This window comes from Ovis canadensis, chromosome 6, assembly GCF_042477335.2.
Source record: "Ovis canadensis isolate MfBH-ARS-UI-01 breed Bighorn chromosome 6, ARS-UI_OviCan_v2, whole genome shotgun sequence".
In the NCBI taxonomy this organism is placed as follows: domain Eukaryota; kingdom Metazoa; phylum Chordata; class Mammalia; order Artiodactyla; family Bovidae; genus Ovis; species Ovis canadensis.
This window is the reverse complement of record NC_091250.1, coordinates 56,374,433-56,396,329: the sequence shown is the minus strand read 5'-3', so window position 1 is coordinate 56,396,329 and position 21,897 is coordinate 56,374,433. Positions and strand designations below refer to the sequence as shown.

Here is a 21,897-nt window from a genome sequence, read left to right as displayed (position 1 = left end):
CATTCTGCTTTAGAAAAAAATGAGTTAATATATATGTACATACACTCACATACATAAAACAGTATGATACGTGTTAGGGAATATTCACTGATTTTTATCTAAAACAAAATGCCAAATATACGACTAAAGGAAGATTGATGAATAAATGGAAGATTTGGATTGTAATTTATGTTCATTTATGTATGTGTGTGTATTTATGTTTATATATTTTTCTGAAGAAAATTTATGAATAAGTACAAGACTTAGAAAAGATGCTTCAAATTATCCACATTAAAATGTGAAAGTATCAGTAAAGTGGACCAATGAAACTGTGAAATGGTGGGAATGTTACAGAAGCTTTATAATCCATCTTAGTTGCTGAAGTACTATGGCTAAATTTAAAAAATAAATACATTTATACTAGCAGTAGTTACTGGCCTGAAAGTGAAAGTCGCTCAGTCGTGTCCGACTCTTTGTGACCCCATGGACTGTAATCCACGGAATTCTCCAGGCCAGAATTCTGGAATGGGTAGCCTTTCCCTTCTCCAGGAGATCTTCCCAACCCAGAGATCGACCCAGGTCTCCTGCACTGTGGGCAGGTTCTTTACCAACTGAGCTATCAGAGAAGCCCAGTTACCTGCCTAGAGTTGTATAGTGAGTCATTGGTAAAACCATTTCTGGATCTATAAATTTTCATTTTTCATTTCCAAACTGGTTTTAAATAATCACATGCTGTCTCACAAATGACCCAATTCTGCTGAAATGACCTTTTGGAAATTGCAGCAATTTAATGGTTTATTTAACAGAACAAATGTATGTAATCAGTTCTTGCTGCTATTAAATAAATAACTAGAGGGAGAATAAGACATTTTGGAGGGTATTCTTTTTTTCTTAATTTAACCATTTGTCAGTTAATAGTCCTATATACTTCTCACAAAGTGTTTGATTTTCACATACTTTTAAGGAAAACTGAAAACGATCAACAACATTTTAACCAGCTTCTATGTGCTCAGGGTAAAGTTTACAGTGAGAAACATAACTATGTAGGTAGTTACCTAGGTTTCTAGAATTCACTAATTAGGAATAAATTCCTCTTTTCTAGGAATACTAGAAATCTAAGACAGTTATAATTACTCTAAAACCAAACAGACTTAAAAATAAAGTATTTCCCTTTATATCCAATATTGTTGCTGATTTTTTTTTTTGGTTGTTTTGCTACTGCTGCTGCTGCTGCTGCTGCTAAGTCGCTTCAGTTGTGTCTGATTCTGTGTGACCCCAGAGATGGTGTTTTGCTACAAGTTTTATCAATTATCAACAAGGCTACTCTAAGTGTGACATTATATACAGAAGATTATATCTTTTAAGAAATATTGTGCACTTAACTAGATTGAAAAAAAAATGCTTGTATGTTTAAATATACTCTTGTATTTACAATTAAAGACTGTAAGAAATTGTTTACATACATTAATGAAAGAGAGATGCTACTTTAGGATGACATCAAACCAAACTAAAAGCAATTCGATGTTTGATGTTTATACTCAGAATGTCAGTATCTTTGTCAACTGTACTTCAGTACTATGTAAGTAAACATGGATTTTAGGAAATAAATTTAAATACTGGAAACCCATACCTTAATTCATATTGTATTATACGAGAATCAAGCCTAAAACCTAGATTTATAATAGAGTATCAGTAACGCCCTTACCATCTGCTCTGTTTTGTTTAAAGTTGAGAATATAAACATTGTTTTCCATTTTTCTTTCCTTGGATAGTCATTAAATAGCTCACATTCATCTTCAATAGAAGTATTCAACTTACTGCAAGTCTATAATTCTGTGATACTTAGACTTAATCGTATTTGCACTTTACACAGAAGAGGACCTTCTAAAATGCACCACTCACTGCCCGACTGATAATCAATGAAGATGTAGCTAGTGATCCAGAACCACAATGAGCAAGACGAAAAGCATCTAACTGAAAATAATTTATAGAATCTGAAAGATTCACTAAATCTTCTGCCCCTACTATCCACATTTACATGAAAGCAAATAAGATGTCAAAACCAGAAAAATACCATACATTACTCACATAAGTGTTAAATGTTTGTAGTTAGAGAGTTCCTTAGGAACCAGGGTAAACTGGTTCCCATCCAGATACCTAAAAACAAAGAAAATATTATTTTTTAAAAAAGTAACAGTAGTGAATCAGAAAATAGTTGAGCAATATTTCACTCTTAATTGAAGCAAGGAGACAGTTGACAATTTTGGCTTTAAGAGGTAATGTTCCCAGATAGGACTGCTATTTAACAGAAGTAGAGAAAAAACACACACACAGTTGTCCAATCTAGTTGAATTCTTCTGTGGATTACTTACGCTAAATTATAAAACCAAGGAGAGATTGGTGAGTCCAGTCTTTTGTGGTTTATCTAAGAAGGCAAGGCATGTATCCAACCATTTGTGTGTCAGCAAGAAGCGCCAGTCAACCCTATTTTTAATCAGCCTTCAGTGTACTTGTGTCTACGTGGGACCAATACCATGAAATGCATTCACTACCGGCAGAAACTTGTTACTACTGACAAGACCAATCTTCACTGCCTTATTGTATCAATATGCTTAGTAAATAACAATGGGTGATTGAACAGATACATTTGGGAATTTTAATGTAATTAGATTTCAGTTTAAAAAGATCTTAAAAATAGTTTTTACCTAGTAAATTTGCTTGGTGATATTAATTTTAGGAGGTTTCATAGAAAATTTTGACATCTAATGCACTCTTGAGAGTCCCTTGGTCTGCAAGGAGATCCAACCAGTCCATTCTGAAGGAGATCAGCCCTGGGATTTCTTTGGAGGGAATGATGCTAAAGCTGAAGCTCCAGTACTTTGGTCACCTCATGTGAAGAGTTGACTCATTGGAAAAGACTCTGATGTTGGGAGGGATTGGGGGCAGGAGGAGAAGGGGATGACAGAGGATGAGATGGCTGGATGGCATCACGGACTCGATGGACATGAGTCTGAGTGAACTCCGGGAGTTGGTGATGGACAGAGGCCTGGCGTGCTGTGATTCATGGGGTCTCAAAGAGTTGGACACAACTGAGCGACTGAACTGAACTGAACTGAACTGAACTGAACTGAATGCACAAAAACAGTACATTTATTTAAGAGTAATAATAAAATAAAGTAGGTTAGTAAAATTTCCCTTTCTGATTAGAGTCAACGGAATGATGAGAAAATAAGGGCTAATAGACAAAGCACAGAAATAAACCCTTAAAGGTATATTCATGATATCACAAAAAGAAAAATAATTCCATCTCCTCCCAAGGCTGTTCTTTCCCAGAACGTAGAGGGTGATGAGTAAAAACGTTTTTCAGCAACTTCACCATCTGGTTATAGGTGTGTCCACAAACAATCCTGCCACAGCAGGCATGTAGCCCTACCGCTCCAGCACTGTGGGCTATCTCCAGATCTGAGATTGACATTCATATTTTTGCTGGATACACAAGTAGCTGAGCAATTTTCTAAGATGACAAGCTATTTCACATATTTTAAAATGATAAAAGTTATATAAAAGGCACAAGTTATCAAAATATGTGTGATGAAGAGTCAGGCTTTTATTAGGAGTTCTTATGCCTATTCAAATTTTCTGACTCTGTCTTATTTCAACTCCTCTCCGCATTCATTTCTCTAGCTAAGAAATTATTGGTAACCACTAGAGGGAAGCATAATCCCATATACTTCAGGACTTTCCCTTTATTCCAGAAAGCATCCTAACACCAAGCTAAAAATTTTCAGAAAGTGCCCTATGGTTGCTTACATGTAAAACAATCTAAGACAGAAACTACATGGAAATGATTAAAAATAATGGATACCATTTGTTCAGAATTGTTCACTGGTACATACTTATTTTTGTCAAATTCTTTAATAATTTAATATAATATGCACATGGAAATTTTCTAATACATGCATATATGTTACTGGAAAGAGGGATCCTGCTGAGGTGGTATGGTTCTAAGAATAAACTCTTGGGGCAGTAAAGCAAGAATGCACAGAAGGTGAGTTAATATCTTCCTCATCTCTAGAACATATTTTCTTTTAAAAAATTACTTTTTAATAATTTATACAGGAATAGATTGAAGATTCAACTATCTGACAGATAGCTGACAAATCAAGCAGGTTCTCAGATATACATTAATAAGGAAATTAAAAGACAAACTACCACACAATTGCACTCATCTCACACTCTAGTAAAGTAATGCTCAAAATTCTCCAAGCCAGGCTTCAATACTACATGAACTGTGAACTTCCAGATGTTCAACCTGGATTTAGCAAAGGAAGAGGAACCAGATATCAAATTACCAACATCAGTTGGATCATTGAAAAAGCAGGAGAGTTCCAGAAAAACATCTACTTCTGCTCTATTGACTACGCCAAAGCCTTTGACTCTGTGGATCACAACAAACTGTGGAAAATTCTTCAAGAGATGGGAATACCAGACCACCTGACCTGCCTCCTGAGAAATCTGTATGCAGGCCAGGAAACAACAGTTAGAACTGGACATGGAACAACAGACTGGTTCCAAATCAGGAAAGGAGTACATCAAGGCTATATATTGTCATCCTGCTTATTTAACTTATATGCAGAGTACATAATGAGAGATACTGGGCTGGATGAAGCACAAGCTGGAATCAACATTGCCAGGAGAAATATCAATAACCTCAGATATGCAGATGACACCACCCTTATGGCAGAAAGTGAAAAAGAACTAAACAGCCTCTTGATGAAAGTGAAAGAGGAGAGTGAAAAATTTGGCTTAAAGCTCAACATTCAGAAAACGAAGATCATGGCATCCAGTTCCACCACTTCACGGCAAATAGATTGGGAAACAATGAGAGACTTTATCAGAAAGCTGAGTGCAGAAGAATAACTGGTGATTTTGAATTGTGGTGTTGAAGACTCTTGAGAGTCCCTTGGACTGAGAGGAGATCCAACCCGTCCATCCAAAAGGAAATCAGTCCTGAATATTCATTGGAAGGACTGATGCTGAAGCTGGAACTCCAATACTTTGGCCACCTGATGCAAAGAAGTGATTCATTTGAAAAGACCCTGATGCTGGGAAAGAACGAAGGCAGGAGGAGAGGGGGACAACAGAGCGTGTGATGTTTGGATGACATCACTGACTCAATGGACATGAGTTTGAGTAAACTCTGGGAGTTGGATATGGACAGGGCAGCCTGGAGTGCTGCAGTCCATGGGGCTGCGAAAAGTCAGACACGATTGAGTGACTGAAGTGAACTAAAAATTATTTGATGGGAATCTGGTAAAAGGACAAAGGTATGGGTCAGTTAAAACGGTAGAAAAGGGATTCAGCATCAAAGATGATCTAAGTGTTATGCTGAGTATTATGGTCTTGGCTGGGTTATTCTTAGAATCAATATTTTACCTATAGAATACACGCATCTAACTTCTCAATCCTGGATGGCTGGTAATCTTTTGTAATAAATACATATCAAAATAACAATTAACATTTTAATTACACACACACATATAAAGCAGGGCTCATAGTTAACTAACAACTGTGACTGGTACCAAGAGAGAAAATGAACACTTAACAACAGCTCACTTTTAGAGGGATGATCACATACTTTTTCTGTAAGTGTCAATTAAAGACCAAATTACAATTCGTAAAACTGCACATGATTTGAAAACAAGTTCTTTGATAACTGAAGTGACATCTTCTTGAATCTCATTACTTATATTCCAGGTTGCCAGAAGTTTATCAAAGTTACTGGTTTGTTGTGCATGAATTATAGGTACACATCTGCATGAATTCCATTTTTGATACATAGTTTAACACAGTTGAAAAATAAACAGAAGCAAAAGACTCAATCACATATCAAGCATTTGCCCCGGATCTTTGGTATAGAGATACTGGAATCAGACAGAGCCTGCGTGCAGCATTGTTCAAGCAGTTGATGCTTTGATTTATTCCATTCCACATATAAAGCAGGAGGCAGCTAAGGAAGTGTGCGTGGTGCTTAGTATCCTGATATATGTATACTGGCCATGTAATTTGTGGTTATATATCAGTATTGCAAGTTTTAGGCATCACTGGCCCCACACCCTTCCTAAAGGACTCTGATTCAAATCCAAAGGGCACTACCTCTTTTTAAGTGGGAAGATTATGTCTGCTTCTTCTACACCCTACATATTTATGAGACATTCTCTAAGGGGATACAGGGTAAAGAATAATTAACCATATGAAATATTCCAATCACTGTAGATAAACTAAATATGTAGAATTCCTCAAGGTGCATTTGATAGAACGTTGGCCTTGTAAGATAGTCCATGAGAAAAGGGCTGTGGAGACAACCAAGTGTGGCAGGCCCATTATGGTTTACATCCTCTCTGAGAGCTCACAGTGCACCTTTGCATGATAAAGGCACTGGGTAATCCCACAGTGAAAAACAAAGAGAAACACACAACCAGCCTTTCCCAAGGGGACCTGAACGAGCTTTTATATTATTTGCTTAGGGTGTTATATGATACTAATGAATGGCCCATGGAATGAATGTACTTTGCAAATAAGACTCAAAAGATTTTTGTTTGGTCTCCATTTCCCTTGGTGTGTGAAACAGTACTCATTCAGGGAAGGGAAAGACAAGCTCTACTTACAATTCAGTGACATCTCTTGGAATTCCTTTGGGCAAGACCTTCAAGGCTTTGTTGCTACATCGAACCACTGTGTCCAAGCAGGTACACTCCGCAGGACAGCGAGAGAGAGGGGAACAGCTATTGTCATCATTTCCTAAATTGCCAAAAGATACACAGGAAAACCGGATTTGTGGTTCTGAAGATGCCAGAAGGGATTTTATGCCTTCAGTTTAACAAACACAAGAGACTTCAGCCATACAACGACTTATGCTTAGGGCATTAAGGATTTACAAATCGACACTGTATGTTCTGCGTAGGGCTCTTTTCAGACTGCCTAGGGCAGAGTTCCAGAAAACAAGTCACAGTATTATCAATATGATTATAATGTTACATTCTTTGTTCAGTTGTTTACACTTTTTATTAGAATTATACTTTTAATTAGAATATATAAATGTAAACTGAATTATGGAAAAATTGTAAGCAGACATGAAGAGACAAAAAGGGACAGATTATTTTTTAAAAGTTTAGCAAAAAACATATATGGGTCCCTCATTTGAAAATATAGAGCTCAAATGAACTCTACTTTTTGGCAAAAATAATAGCACCTACATTCTATCTATATTACAGGCCTGTTACGAGAATCAAATGCAATGATATATAGAGAGTACTAAAATGAAAACTATTATTTTTGTTACATTTACTAGAATTTCTATTTTATGACTCAATTGCCTTTATCATTTAAAAATGGTAATTACTGAAATAGATGCTTGGAATAATAAAGTGAAACAAAAATGAAGCTATATAAATAGTATCAACCACAGGTTGAAAATTGGAAAATCTTTAAAAATGTTCAGAAACACATATCAAGTAGAGTTAGATGTAACTGTACAGTTGGAGCAAATAAGGGCCTGTTGCTAAAACAAAATAAAACCACAAAACAAAGCAAAAAAATGCATAACTACTACAGCTATCCATTACCTCAATTATGAATGCTGCATGTGCCCTCTGGTACTAGAACAGTCACCAGAGAGTGTCTGGAGATCAGAGCCCTGGCTGGGCCTTCTTACCATCATCACAAGTGAAGTCTTGAATGGCCACATCCTGGATGGGGATTTCTTTGAGGAAATAGGGTTTCTGACATCGAGGATTGCCCGTTACAATTCTTTTCTTCCTGAGCCATTCTCCCAACCAAGCCAGGTAGCAGTTACAGTTGAAAGGATTGGCCAAGAGGTTTCTAAGCACCACATGCAAACAATGCAGAGTTAAACTGAGGGGTCTGCTTTTGTACTTCTCAAAATTCCATGCTGCCATTTTCCCACAACATACTCCACCCCCAATTCATGCTCAACCACATACAGCATACAGGATGCGTTCACTGGCTAAGAAGATTTATGTCTGGAACTTAAACAATAAAAACAACATTTTCATATGAGAATTATTCAAATAATTTTGCATGAAAAATAAAGTGAAGGTGGCAATTCAGAGTGTATGCAGGGTATCCTGATGGATATCTCATGTAAAGATAATTTAAACTTGTCAGAGATCTGACTTGCTGTCAAACTTCTCTACACTGATAATGCAGTAATTTAATATAAAGATGAAGGCTGATTACCTTATATTATTGAGTTTAACCTGACAACAGCTATTTCATTAATTTGTCATTTCAAGATTTCCATCTCTTATTTGCTCCAGGGAATAGGTTTCCCATCTAAACTGACAGCTGAGTTGATTAAATGCCAGCTATAAAAATGAATTTATTTCTACAAATCTCAATACTTTTGGCATTTCACCACTTCAGCACTAACCTATTGACAATCCCATTATTTATAAACACGGCATCTTTAATATGCACAAATTAGTCACTTGATGGAAAATGTCACATTTTATGTGGAAAGAGGATTAAATACTTTACTGATGGATGGATGTTTCCTTCAAATTATTTCTTCTGGGATTTCAGCTATGTTAAACATGATTTTTTTCCTTCTACCTTTTCAGTTAAATTAGCATATTTAGATGCCACTCCTACCAGAAAGCCATATCAGTTGTAAGATTTATCATTCCAAATACTGCTTTTTTTTAGATACTTACTTACAAGGGGCTTAAAATACCCTTGTTTGTTTTGGAGAGTTTGTTTTTTGACACTTTCTGAGTTCTGCCTGTAGACCTACAAATATTCTTTATTCTTTGACTGTCTACATAAAATGTGCTCTTGGATAGGCTCACCCTATTTCTTTAATATCTTCTTAATATCATAGTAAATGCCCTATGGTGAGCTTTTATTGTCGGTCTGGTCATCATAATATATCTCCTGTCATTGTGAATGATCCTTTGAGTACAGTTTGTTGGCAATAACCCTATCAACTCTGTTTTATGATACTCATACGGCAAAGACACCAATGTGAGAACACTGGGAAAAAAATATGTTTCTCTCATTTGCAACTCAATCAAATTATAAGATTACCGTTTACAAATTAAGCCATATCACACTGTTATAAATAATTCACTGAAAAATACTATAATTTTTATTAAATTTTAACATTAGATAGCAGGCAATACTGTTAGAAGAATTAAAATAAGTTTAACATGATAAATTTGTCCTTAAAAATACCTGTCTTTAATCCTATGTTTATGAAATGCTTAGTAATGCATTAAAATGGTATCAATAAAAGTAATAAATATCATACTCTGGCTTAATTAATACATCAATGAAGACTATTTTTCATACTTACAGAGTAGATAAAGAATGGAGAGTATCAAAAGCTCCTGGTGCAATGGTAGTAATCTGATTATCATATAAAGAAAGCAAACGCACAGAGCTGAGTCCTATGAAACTGTCATTCCCTACACAGCTTATGCGATTACTTCTCAACATCCTGAGGGGGAAAAATACAACATCGTTAAGGAGATACAGTATCAATCAATTTCGCCTATCTGAAGACCAAAATAACCCCTCTTTGCAAATGCACAGCATTCACTCCTGCTTTCTGAATGTTTTCCTGTCATAAGGAACTGCTGATATGTTACAGTCATTTCCCTGTATCCCTGATAGATTGATTCCAGGACCCCCCACATATACCAAGTTCGTGGCCCTCCACATTTGCGGGTTCTGCATTTACTGAGGATGCTTGAATCTGTGGAAGCAGAATCCACAGATGTGGAGAGCCAGTCATACTAAGAAACCTGTGCAAGAACAAAATGCTTAGAGTTGTCAGTGATAACACTCAGTTACAAACTCAAAAGTCTCAAGTATGGGCTTACAACCCCATCTAATGAGGGCAGAATGTTTTCCTTTGATGGTACAATTATGGTGGCATGAAGCCCTGTGATTTGCGTATTCTCTGTAACATTACATTTGCTGCTGAACAGAAAGGAGGCAGAAAAGAATCAATAGCCAGAGCGGATACAGGACTAAAGGCATCTCAGAGACTTACAGCCAAGTCAATGTCAGTGGTTGGGGGAGCCAAATTTGACTGAGCTCCCACAAAGCCTGTACGAATTATTCTATTTGAGTTTTAGAATTTAAAAGGAGACAGCAGTTAAGAGATCCCAGTTGCTAAAAATGAAGCTTAAACAGGTTTCTTTTGGAAGAAATTCTGACTATTTTTTCTTTAGTCATTGACATTAGTAGGATTAAAACTTTTGTCATTTCCTCATCATGCTAAAGTTCTGGTTGGTTCTCAATTCTTTTTTAAACTGTTTCTTTGAAGGGCTTAGAAGGGAATGAAAAGCTTCTTTAAAATCCATTGTAAAAATGAACAGTTGCCATAAACTTCATTCAGAATTGCTAAAAAGTTAATATTTTTGCTTAATTTTTCTAGATGTGGGTTGAGCACCCTGTGAGAAGACAACAAAAATAGCAACAAAACTTTCCTTTAAAATTCTACATTGTCCTCTAATAAATTAGAAGTACCGGCTTTTGCATTCTGCTAAGCTACAGATAACAAGAAAGGATAATGCTCTCCTTATCAAGGCATTGTTTTGCACTTGGAAACAAATGCACAACAGAAAAGTATGACTATCAGCACTATCCTTTGTCATAAATAAATAAGAACATTTGGTCTTAATCTTATTGGAGTCACAGACTTCTGGGAAAAGTTGAAAAAAGCTTTGCTTTCTGTTGCTGGAAAAATCTGTAAGCACACATATGTACTACATTTTGCCTGCAATGCCGGGGCTTCAAAGACCCACTGAAATATGCGCATGTACGACTAAGAGGTTTACTAGTCCTAAAGGGCCGAGAAGTCGACAGGCAGTGAAGGGGGAGAGGTCTTGTTGAAATCTTCATAGCTCCAAGCTGAAAGATACCACTTAAAGCAATAGCTGTGTCCCAGTAAACCCACTGAAGGCCTTTCGATACCTTTACCTTTAGACACTTAGTCTCTAAATGATTTGTTTCACAGTTTGGGGCACAGTGGGATTAAGTAGAGAGTTAGTGGGTGTCTACCTCAGATGCCTAAACACAGGAGGCACAAACCATTGCTACATATATAACGAAGGTGAAAACTGAATTTAGAGAACTTGTGCCAGAGAGTCTTGTGACTGGAGCTGCTGCTGCTGCTGCTGAGTCACTTCAGTCATGTCCAACTCTGTGTGACCCCACAGACGGCAGCCCACCAGGCTCCCCCGTCCCTGGGATTCTCCAGGCAAGAGTACTAGAGTGGGGTGCCATTGCCTTCTCCAAGGCATGAAAGTGAAAAGTGAAAGGGAAGTCCGTCAGTCGTATCTGACTCTTCGCGACCCCATGGACTGCAGCCCACCAGGCTCCTCCGTTCATGGGCTTCTCCAGGCAAGTGTACTGGAGTGGGGTGCCATACTGGAGCTAGTCAGAAAAAAACACTTTGAGAAACTCCTTAGAGTGCTCTTATGGGCTGAACTGTATTCCCCTAAAACTTATATGCTGAAGCCTTGCGTGCATGCTCACTCAGTTGTGATCTATGGGATTTTTCAGGCAAGACTACTGGAGTGGGTTACCATTTCCTTTTCTAAGGGATCTTCCTGACCCGGGGATTGAACCTGGGTCTCCCACAATGCAGGCAGATGCCTTACCATCTGAGCAACCAGGGAAGCCACTTTACCATCTGAACAACCATTTCACTTTAACTAGCTCCCTAAAGGCCCTATCTCCAAGTGCAGTCCCATCAGGGGTTGGAGCTTCCTAGGTGGCTCAGTGATAAAGAATCCGCCTGCCAATGCAGGAGATGTGGGTTTTATCTCTGGATCGGGAAGATCCCCTGGAAGAGGAAATAGCAACCCACTCGAGTATTCTTGCCTGGAAAATCCCATGGACAGAGGGGCCTGCAGACTATAGTCCTTGGGATCACAAAGAGTCGGACACGACTGAGTGACCTCACTAAGGTGAAATGAGATCCTAAGGGTGGAGCCCTGACCTGATTGGACTGGTGTCCTTTAAAGAAAGGACACCAGAGTTCTCTTGTCCCACACACAGAGGAAAGGCCATATAAGGACACACAGAGAATGTGGCCATCTATACGCCAAGGAAGGAGTTCTCTCCAGAAACCAATCATCTTAGCACCTTGATTTCGGAATTCTAGCCTCCAGAACAATAAGAAAACATATTTCTGCTGTTTAAGTCATTCAGTCTGTGGTATCTTGTTATGGCAGCCCAAGGCTGACTAAAGTAAGCAGAGTTACAGGCAAACCTCCCCTTGAAGCTCCTTGTACAAGCCCCTGTGTCTTTGCCTTTTGAAGTAAAATGCTAACTCAAGAGTTGATGATTGTGAAATATGAAGATGTAGAAACAAAGAATAGCCTAAAGAATTGTTAAGCTAGGGAACTGGTAATAATTTAGACCATAATTCTGCCACATAGCAGTTTCACCGAACTCCGTTTCCTGAAAGATACAGATAAAGGCCTGATACATATTCCTAAGCTGATTTTTTACAGGAAGTAAACTCCCTTCAGGTAAAATCTGCTGACCCTAGAACTGGTTGAAACCAGAAAATTGATGATGCTTGAAACTTAACCTGGATGCCAACCAGTCCAAGAGCTGTCCAAGAGCTGATCACACCCTACCTCCTTGAACACTATAAAACTCATTACCCACTCCAAGGTGGGTCACATGGTCTTGATGGCATGAGCTCTCTGTGGCCCCCTTAACCTGGCAAAGCAATAAAAGCTACTCTTTCCTACTTCACCAATATCTTTCTCCACCTTTCTATCTGGCACTGGTAAACAGAGACTGAGTTTTGGCAAACACCCCCCATTGCCCACCCTGACGCACACTGCCCCCGTAAGGAGAAGGCTCTAGTAACATCAGTGGCTCAGCCACTATCTAAGCTGCCTGCTGCAGGCCTTAGTTTTGCCAAGTTACCTGAGACAGCTTGGGAGAGGGGAATGTGGGCAGGAGTAGATATAGCCACCTATAGTATAACTTCTCTGCCCTCTTTCTACACACTCCCAGTATCTCCTCCATAAAAAGACCAAAGGGATATTTGCATTACATTTTTTCACTTTGTCGGGACCCCGAGTTAGCCCATGAGAGGGGCCAGCAGGTTGCAGGCTGTTTGTGCTGGGTGGTTTGTCTCCAGGCTACCATGTGTGCCTTTCATGGACAGGTGCTTTTTTGAGTGGGATGTTAACTGGGGAAATGTCCTCTCCCTCGAATCTGATAAAGGGCAGGCATGAACTCCCTTGGGTCTCAGTTCCCCTGGGCGTGGCTCTTGGTGCCTCCACGGGATAGGGTAAGCATTTAGGGGAGACATGCAGTTTGGTCTCTTTCCATTGCAATTCCCAAGGGCTGCTTCTTGCTTACAATTTCCTTCCTGCCTTCCAAACGTTTCAGTTTTGTTGGTGGTTTTTCCAATGCTTAGGTGACCACTTATGCCAAACATATTTATATTCTTTAAAGGTTATAAAAACTACATAAACACACTGAATGAAAATTCAAGTAACTCAAGGTGTTGTCCTTACTCGTCAATTCAAGCCACATTTTCCTGGGCCAACAACCTTTTAGAAACATATAAGATTTCTTTTCCCAGCTTCCCTATCCCTGAGTAAGTAGACATGTTTTCTTTGAAATAGATAGCAAAAGAGACACCAGCAGCCAGTTTCTCTTTTTTTCACTAAGACCTTGAAAGGGTAGATGAAGGTAGTCTCGAGCTAGGCTTATTCTGCAGATTTGGAATTGGTTCTGAAGATGGTGTCCTTGGGCCAAGACACAGTATCAGATGAAGGAATTTGAATAAAAGGAAAGAGAATGATCATTTTGAGGAAGTACAGGGAGCCTGATCTGTACAAGCACTGGAACCAAGATGTCTTTTTTTGCCGAGGATTCAATAGCCAGGAGAGACTCTATTGATCATTTGTAAGCAACATATTGAAGCCAGAGGTACTGGAGTCAGGAACTGTTTGCCTTTAAAAAATGTATTTGCGTGTGTGTGTGAGAGAGACAGAGAGATTGGGGGTTGAGGAAAAGCAGGAGCTGCTCCTCCCAGGAATATAAAGAACTGTGAATGACAACTCTGTGGAAGAAAAATCACAATGCAAATGAGAATACTTACAAAGTCTTGAGGCTTTCCAAGCCCTTGAACATCTTATGCTGAACATTTTCCAAACGATTACTCGTGAGAAGTATTTCATTCACGCCAGACGCTCCTTCAAACGCTCCCTCTTCAATGTCTGTGATCTTATTGTTGCTAAAGTTTCTAAGTAAAAATGATTGAAACAAATATTTGAAACAATTTATAACAACAAGGGCACTAAGCAATGCCTCTGATCATATTCCTTTACTGAACAAGCATTTTCCACAAAACCTCTAAGCTCTTCATTGCCTGGCATTCCCAAGGCTGTTAAAAGTCACCACTTTAGCAAAAGTGATGATAATACAAGCGGGAAACATCTATGCCGAAAGGTGCCAGCCCAATCACAGATCCACCAGGGCCCCCAGAAATATAAAAACCTTGATGTCAGGTACTGCATTGTGTAGACTTTCATGTTTGCCACCACACTTAGTAAGAAATTTTTTTTCAAAGAAATGCCCCCGATTTCGATGGTTTAATGAATGCATTACTCAAAGAAGGCAGCTGAGTAAAGAAGGAAAAACTAGAATGTGCTGGGGTTAGACAACATCAGAAATGTATCTGAATATGCGATTGTGCCCATAACCTCTCATGTAATGTGTCAGAACAACCAAATTAACTGTTCATATTCTGTATGATACAAAACACTAATGCTTGCCCAGAGGGCAAGAACATCCAGTTGAGGCAGGTAACACCTTCCTAGAGATTTTTCTTTCTCAAGGCTCACTCCAAGACCAGTGATGCCCACAAAATAAGGATCATTTTTAGGTATCACTTTATTCCTTTCAGAGCACTGCACATAGCAGCCTCTGAATAAATATGTATTGAATTGGAAAGCATTTTACAATTAAAAAGAAAAAGCAGTCAGCATCAGTGAGAAAGGAGGACGTTTAAGAGTTTAGAAGTTCTTTGGGAGGCAGTGTATTGTGCAGGCCAAGTGCACAGGAAGTCCATTCAGTCTGCTCTGCCATTTCTACTCCCTGCCTGTGGATCAGTCACAATATGACAGCACAGACAGCATGAACGTGGGCTTCTCTGCTCCCCCTGATGTTTCCTGTTATGTTGACAGCGCTCCATGGCCCTGCACTCTTGGCCTCTGTCCTATCCCTCCTCCCATCATCCTCAAGGGGGCTGGATGAGCGTCTGAGTGTTGTGGAAACTGCTGACCTTAGAAACTTATTTTAAAATATGAGTTGCAGACATGTAGTGACGCACATGAGCTATCCAGCCAGATTACCAATCATTAATTTTGACTATCTTCTAATGAAAGTTTAATGAAGCAAAAAGTCAAACAGTCGGCACGAAAGTGCTGAAAGAGAAATAACAGCATGGTTTGGGGAATGGTAAAGGAAGTTACAACACATTACTGAACTCATCTCTAATGCATCAGACTGGAGGACTCCTGCTGTGACCATGTAACAGACCGGCTGTCAGCGTTAAAGACACTAGCTAGGGTTCTGCTACAGAAAGCCTGGTCACCACCACTGACATACACGGAGAAGAGCAAATTACTTAGGTTTCTCTCAGAGTTTACCCTATATTCCTATCACAAGTGGTCACCATATGGACATTTCTTTGAATCTTTAATTTTCCCGATTTCCTAAGAAATCGAAATAAAACTACAAAGGTATAAGAGAATACAACAGTACAGAAAATTTTAAAGATGGCTAATATATGACTTACATTTTACGTAACTGAGGAAGTTTCTTGAAGATCCCAGTAGCTTCCAACACTGTAAATTCATTATTGTTGAGGCGCCTAGCGAAAACGGAAACAGAAGAGTTTCATTCCCAAAAGTCAGGAAGAGATTAAATCTTATTTCTTGTACAGAATTATAACATTATTTAATGATTATCCAAAAGAAAAATATAAGACATGTATCAGAAAATTTGTGGGAAGGACAGATATTTTTCAATTTATCCCATATTGTAAGGATCAAAGTAAAACATATTAAGCAACATATAGTAAAGAAAACCAATAATCAAAATTCAAAACCAACTCATCACTCAGTAATCTGTAGAATGTTTTTTCCTCTATTTTTCCACTCTTACCGCTGCTTCCAAAAGCATTTTAGACCATATTTTTTCTAGCCACTTGCTCCATAAATGTTTTTATCAACAACTTTACTGATATACAATTTCCAGACCATACCCTTTTAAAGTGTACAATTCAGTGGTTTTAAAAATATTCACAAACTTGTGCAACCATCTTTACTTTCTAATTCCAGAACATATTCATCACCCCAAAAAGAAACACCCTTCACTCTCAACTTCCTGCCCTCCACTGTCTCAATCCTTAGCAACCAGTAATTTATCTTCTGTCTCTATAGATTTTCCTATTCTGAATATTTCTTATTAATAGAACCATACGAAATGTGGATTTTTGGCCTGGCTTTCACTTTGCTTACTTTTTATAAGGTCATTCCACGTTTAGCATAGATCGGTACTTCATTCCATTTTACGGCTGAATTATATTCTGTTGTGTGGATATACCACATGTGTTTATCCATTCATCAGCTGATGGATGTCTGAGTTGCATCCACTTGGATGATTATAAATAATCCTGCTAGGAAAACTGGTGTACAAGATTTTGCGTAGATGTATGATTTCAATTCTCTTAGCTATATACATAGGTGTGAAATCACTGTGTCACATGGTAAAGCCATTTAACCATGTTAGCTACCTCAGGAAAAGCCAAACTGTTTTTCAAAAGGGCTGGACAATTTTACATTTTCACCAGCAATGTATGGGGGGCCCAATTTCTCTTACCCATTACTAACTTTTTAAAAAGCCATTCCAGTGGATGTGAAGTGCTCCCTCATTGGGGTTTTCATTTGTATTTTCCACATGCCTAGTGATCCGGAGTGCTTTATCATGTGCTTATTGGTCATTCAGATATCTTCTTTGGAGAAATGTCCATACCAATAATTTGATCACTTTTTAATCTGGTAAGGTACTTTTTTGAGCCCGGTGGAGGGAAGGAAGAGCAGCCACACACGTGTCTTACGGGATCTTAATTCCTTGGCTGGGGGATTTCACCCATGCCCTCTGCAGTGGAAGCTCTATGTCTTAACCAATGGACTGACAGAGCAGTCTCAGGTTTAATCACTGGATTTCAAGAGCTCTTTATGTATTCTGGATATGAGTTCCTTACAGATATATATTTTGCAAATATTTTCTTCCCAGGACTAATTTTTAAAAGTCGTAATTTCTTAATTAGTTACCATCAATGCCATCATTCTCAGCAAACACAACCTTTGCTGAAAGGTAAACTAGTTACTAGTTTCTAAATTCATGAGTGACAGGTAAGCTTATTTTAAGTATTATCATGCTGAAAGATACAATTTGAATTATTTGCAGAGCTACTGAACATAAATATAGCTCCGTACATGACAGTAAACACAGAGTTTGGAGATTTTATTGCATGGTCTCCACACATTTCTAAAGTTCTGGACCTATGAAATAGCTTCATGTACTAACAGAAATTTTTAAAAAAACATCCTTATAGCCACTAGGTAATTAGCTTCTGTCATCTTTTTGAAAGCACTGTATAATTTTTAAATATGTAAACTGATTAAAATTCATTAAGTAACAGGCATCAGCATAGGTACTGTGAGAGATAAACTATAAAACAATCCCTGTCATCAAGGGGTTATAATCTAGTTGAACACGAAAGAATTATACAGGCACAAAAAGACAACCAACTTTGCAAAGCAGTTAATGACAAATACCAGATGGTGCTAGACATAAACATTACTAAGATGTTCTAAAAGTGATGAGGTTTCATTAGGTTTTGTTTTTTTTTTCTTGGATTTTTTTAGAAACCCTAACATTAAATGTCATACTTTTATAAATAAGTCAATAAAGGCCAACACAGATGGACACAGAATCTATAAATAATTCAACAAATATATTTTAGAACCTTGTATGTGCTAAGCCCTATGTTAGTATTATAAATATAGATCTGCTCACACTTTATCATTTTCAGTTTTCCCTGCTATGTTATCCACTGTTCAGAAAAAGAAAACTATCCTTTGTGTTTTATACTTGATAATCACTGAATCCTTCCACTTATGAGTCAGTGAATTATAATAGTATAGCTGATAAAAAAGGACTCTGGTTGAATCCACAATGAACAGAGATTCAAAATGTTGACTCCAAACTATTTCATTTGGTTGCTGAAAAGACTAAATACATTAAAAATCAATTAAATGCTTAGAAATGGGTTTGGACACAGTGAAAGTGTTAGCTGCTCAGCTGTGTCTGACTCTGCGACCCCATGGACTATAGACCGCCAGGCTTCTCTGTCCCTGGGATTTTCCAGGCAAGAATACTCTAGAGAGTCTTCTCTCTCTAGGACTGTCTTCTCCAGGGGATCTTCCCGACCTAGGGATTGAACCTGGGTCTCCTGCATTGCAGGCAGATTCTTTTCCACCTGAGTCACCAGGGTATGCATATAACTCATACCCAAGAAAGTAAAAGTTGCTAAGTCGTGTCCGACTCTTTGCCACCCCATGGACTATACAGTCCATGGAATTCTCCAGGCCAGAATACTGGAGTGGGTAATCTTTCCCTTCTCCAGGGGATCTTCCCAACCCAGGTATCAAACCCAGGTCTCCTGCACTGCAGGCAGATTCTTTACCAGCTGAGCTATCAGGGAAGCCCCCAAGTAATAAGTATCAAATGGATACATTGTTATTAGCATTATCAAGTGCTAACTGAATTTTTGAGAGTTATTTTCTGTAGTTGTACCTTGCCCAGAAAGAGGAAGGAAGAGAGCCTCTAATATTTACACTTGTACAAAAAGGAGTTATGCCAATGTGTGTCAATTAAAATTAATATAATTATTGAGATAAAAGGGCAAGAAAAGAATCCCAATGTTTTGATGCTCTCGTTCCCTCCTTCTGAAACTGGATTTTTCTGGGAGATGAACTTACAGCTCTGCAGTGTACTGGGGAATGTGATCTGGGATTTTGGTGAGTTTTTGATTGGAGCAGTCTACTGTGGTCCCTTCGCAGCGGCACTTTTCAGGGCAAGCCAAATCGGCAAAGCAGTCCCCACTTAATTTTGATCGATAATCTTCTGTACCTATTGAGGATTAAAGCCAAAAAAGAAGATACTGAGTCTGAAAGTTAGAATATTTGTTAATTTGTAGGAAGAAAAAAGTAAGGTAACTATAGATTATGCAGCAGGGAGACAACTTGGGGAATTTTGGTCAATGGATGTCAGGAAAGGGTTAAAACAAGGGCTTGGAATTTGCTGGAAAAAAGAGTAACCGGATTCACAGGACAGGAAAACATTAACAGAGTTGAGCTTTTCACAGCTGTACTTTCTGCTGATCCAGTTGTGAGCCATTCTAGCCTATTTGACAGCTAATCACACAATGGCTACTAATCATGAAAAAGTTTATTTTTTTCTCTGAGTCAAGAATTGAAAATGTATCCAGTAATAAACATATGCCTATATATCATTTTCAATCAGGGCTTTCAAGGCAAATAGATGGACTCAGGTTTTTTAATTTTCTGTGGTCTTTTATTATTCTCTCCCTCTCACATAATCTTCAGAAATGCTTAAAAAGCCCTCTTTTGTTCATTTTGATTTTATAAAAAGAGACAAGTAAATCCTGATTTAAGCCTCAGCAGCTTGTCATGCTGTAGAAAGCTGCGTGACGTTCCATGGTGCTTGACGGAACCATGTTTTACTCATACCTGGCAACCACATGGTTAGATCAAGCACAACAGAAAATCTCGCTACATAACCACTACACCATCCACTAGGCCAAGGGTAAGACCAAGAGGAAAGATGAAGGGAAGCAGGAGAGAAGCTACAGACGTTCTGGAAACGTAATACTGTTTACATGACATGCATTCTTCCCGCAAGAATGTTTATGACCATAGTAAGAGTATTACTACCGAAGAGTTCCTGGAAACACAAAGAAGGGGCTATACTGAAAGGTGCCTCCAACGTTCCTCAGAACTGCAGAACTGAAACAACAGCTTTTTCGGGAACAACATCCAGGGAGAAGTTGCAGGTGCGCTACAAGGACAACAGAGAGGCCCAACAGATCTGTGGTGTCTTCTTGAAAAAATAACAACAAATAAGAAGGCGCAAAAGAGTGAGACTAAAAGAAGATACATCAGGATTGAAAAGGGAGGATATTATGCTTCAGATCAGACACTTTTACTTACAGCCCAAATGGTGAATTCCTGAAAAAGCAAAGATCACCCAGAAGGAAAGAAAGACAGAGCAAACCCAAGTAAGATTCACATAGTATATATATAACTCACTAAGGTCTCGTCCTTCCTCCCTGACTGTGGCAATTATTGGAGAATGGCCTGGTTTGACAGGAACTGTCATGCTTTGTAAACTTTCATAATCATTTTGTGAAGCACAGGGGTCTTACAGGAAAAGCAATGGCATACAAGATGCATAGCATAAATTAAGTACTTGTCAAGTCCTTTAAAAGATGAACTCTCCACAAAGTAAATTTTGTTCCGAGTAATCACTGTACTATCTAGATGCCATCCAGAATGGTGGTAGGCAAACAGACACGTAAAATGAAATAAAATGCAAATCATGAGATCGATCATCAAGGACTCCCACTGGAAACTTTGGACGAAACCTTAGGTTTTGTGGCTTACATGCTTTTTAATGCTCATAAATAATGTTACAGAATTAAATGGAATCAGGATCTCGGAAGAAGTTCGCAAAGTTGAATATAATAGCTTCACTACATTTGGCAATTAATGTCATGACATTTACGATATGACATGAGGATCCGTTGTATTGTGGCTTAAGCTTTCATTTTAAAAATGAAATAAAGAAAATGCAGGGAATAAAGTGTAAATGACAGATACATGAAGTATTTTACATTGAAAATAATCTGTATTCAATGCAATGACAATAATACTTATTTTATGACTACTCTCTCAGTAAGCTTAGATTTTAATTAATATTGGGGGGGGGGGTAGAAAGGGAGCAGAGGCTCAAAGAACTCTTCTGAGTCCTGACTTCTAGAATTACGCTTTTAAATCATGTAAACTGAATAATCAGAAATTGACAATTAAGCCACAATATCTGATATAGAGGTGTTTTGTTTTTTTTTTCTTTCTTGCAAAACCTATTTTGGCTGCTGTTAATCTTGTTAACAGCATTACTGACTCAATGCATCACTGACTCGATGGGTGGCATCACCGACTCGATGGACATGAGTTTGAGTAAGCTCCAGGAGGTGGTGATGGACAGGGAAGCCTGGCGTGCTAAAGTCCATGGGGTTGCAAAGAATTGGACATGACTGAGCGACTGAACTAAACTGAATCTTATTAACAAAATTTTGAAAACAAGCTGATTTTGTTCTTTACTTGGTGAATTTGAAATACTAATTTCTAATTATTGAAAAAGCATATTGAAATGTAATAGATTGAATATTCTGATAATATTAACTTCTCTAATTTGGACATTTAAGTAATATCAACGTTTTATCCTATGGAGGGTTCTGGTTTTCAATATAACCTTTTCTGGGTAATAGTTATCAGATGACTTTCTATTTAATAATTGGGTAAAAATAATAAATTTTAAAGATTGCCAATGAAGGCCAATTGTTCTTTTCAATATGTTACTTCTTCTGGAGCCAGTGTAATATACAAAATATTACTGATCATTCAAGTCAAAATATGTTATAAAACAAAATTGGTTAAATGCATAAAATTATTCATATTATAATTCAATGATGGC

The 21,897-nt window shown here is 38.1% G+C and overlaps 1 protein-coding gene across 2 annotated transcripts in view; it reads right to left on the bottom strand.

Annotated features, from left to right (window-relative positions):
* SLIT2 (slit guidance ligand 2) overlaps nucleotides 1-21,897 on the bottom strand; it is a 403,235-nt gene that overhangs the window by 77,237 nt on the left and 304,101 nt on the right. For both annotated transcript variants that reach the window (XM_069593771.1, XM_069593772.1), the window contains 7 exons: nucleotides 19,101-19,251; nucleotides 15,848-15,922; nucleotides 14,147-14,290; nucleotides 9,356-9,499; nucleotides 7,694-7,860; nucleotides 6,648-6,780; nucleotides 2,068-2,136 (listed from right to left, as the gene is read on the bottom strand). In XM_069593771.1, coding sequence (XP_069449872.1) covers nucleotides 2,068-2,136; nucleotides 6,648-6,780; nucleotides 7,694-7,860; nucleotides 9,356-9,499; nucleotides 14,147-14,290; nucleotides 15,848-15,922; nucleotides 19,101-19,251 — 883 coding nt within the window. The remainder of the gene's footprint in view (nucleotides 1-2,067; nucleotides 2,137-6,647; nucleotides 6,781-7,693; nucleotides 7,861-9,355; nucleotides 9,500-14,146; nucleotides 14,291-15,847; nucleotides 15,923-19,100; nucleotides 19,252-21,897) is intronic.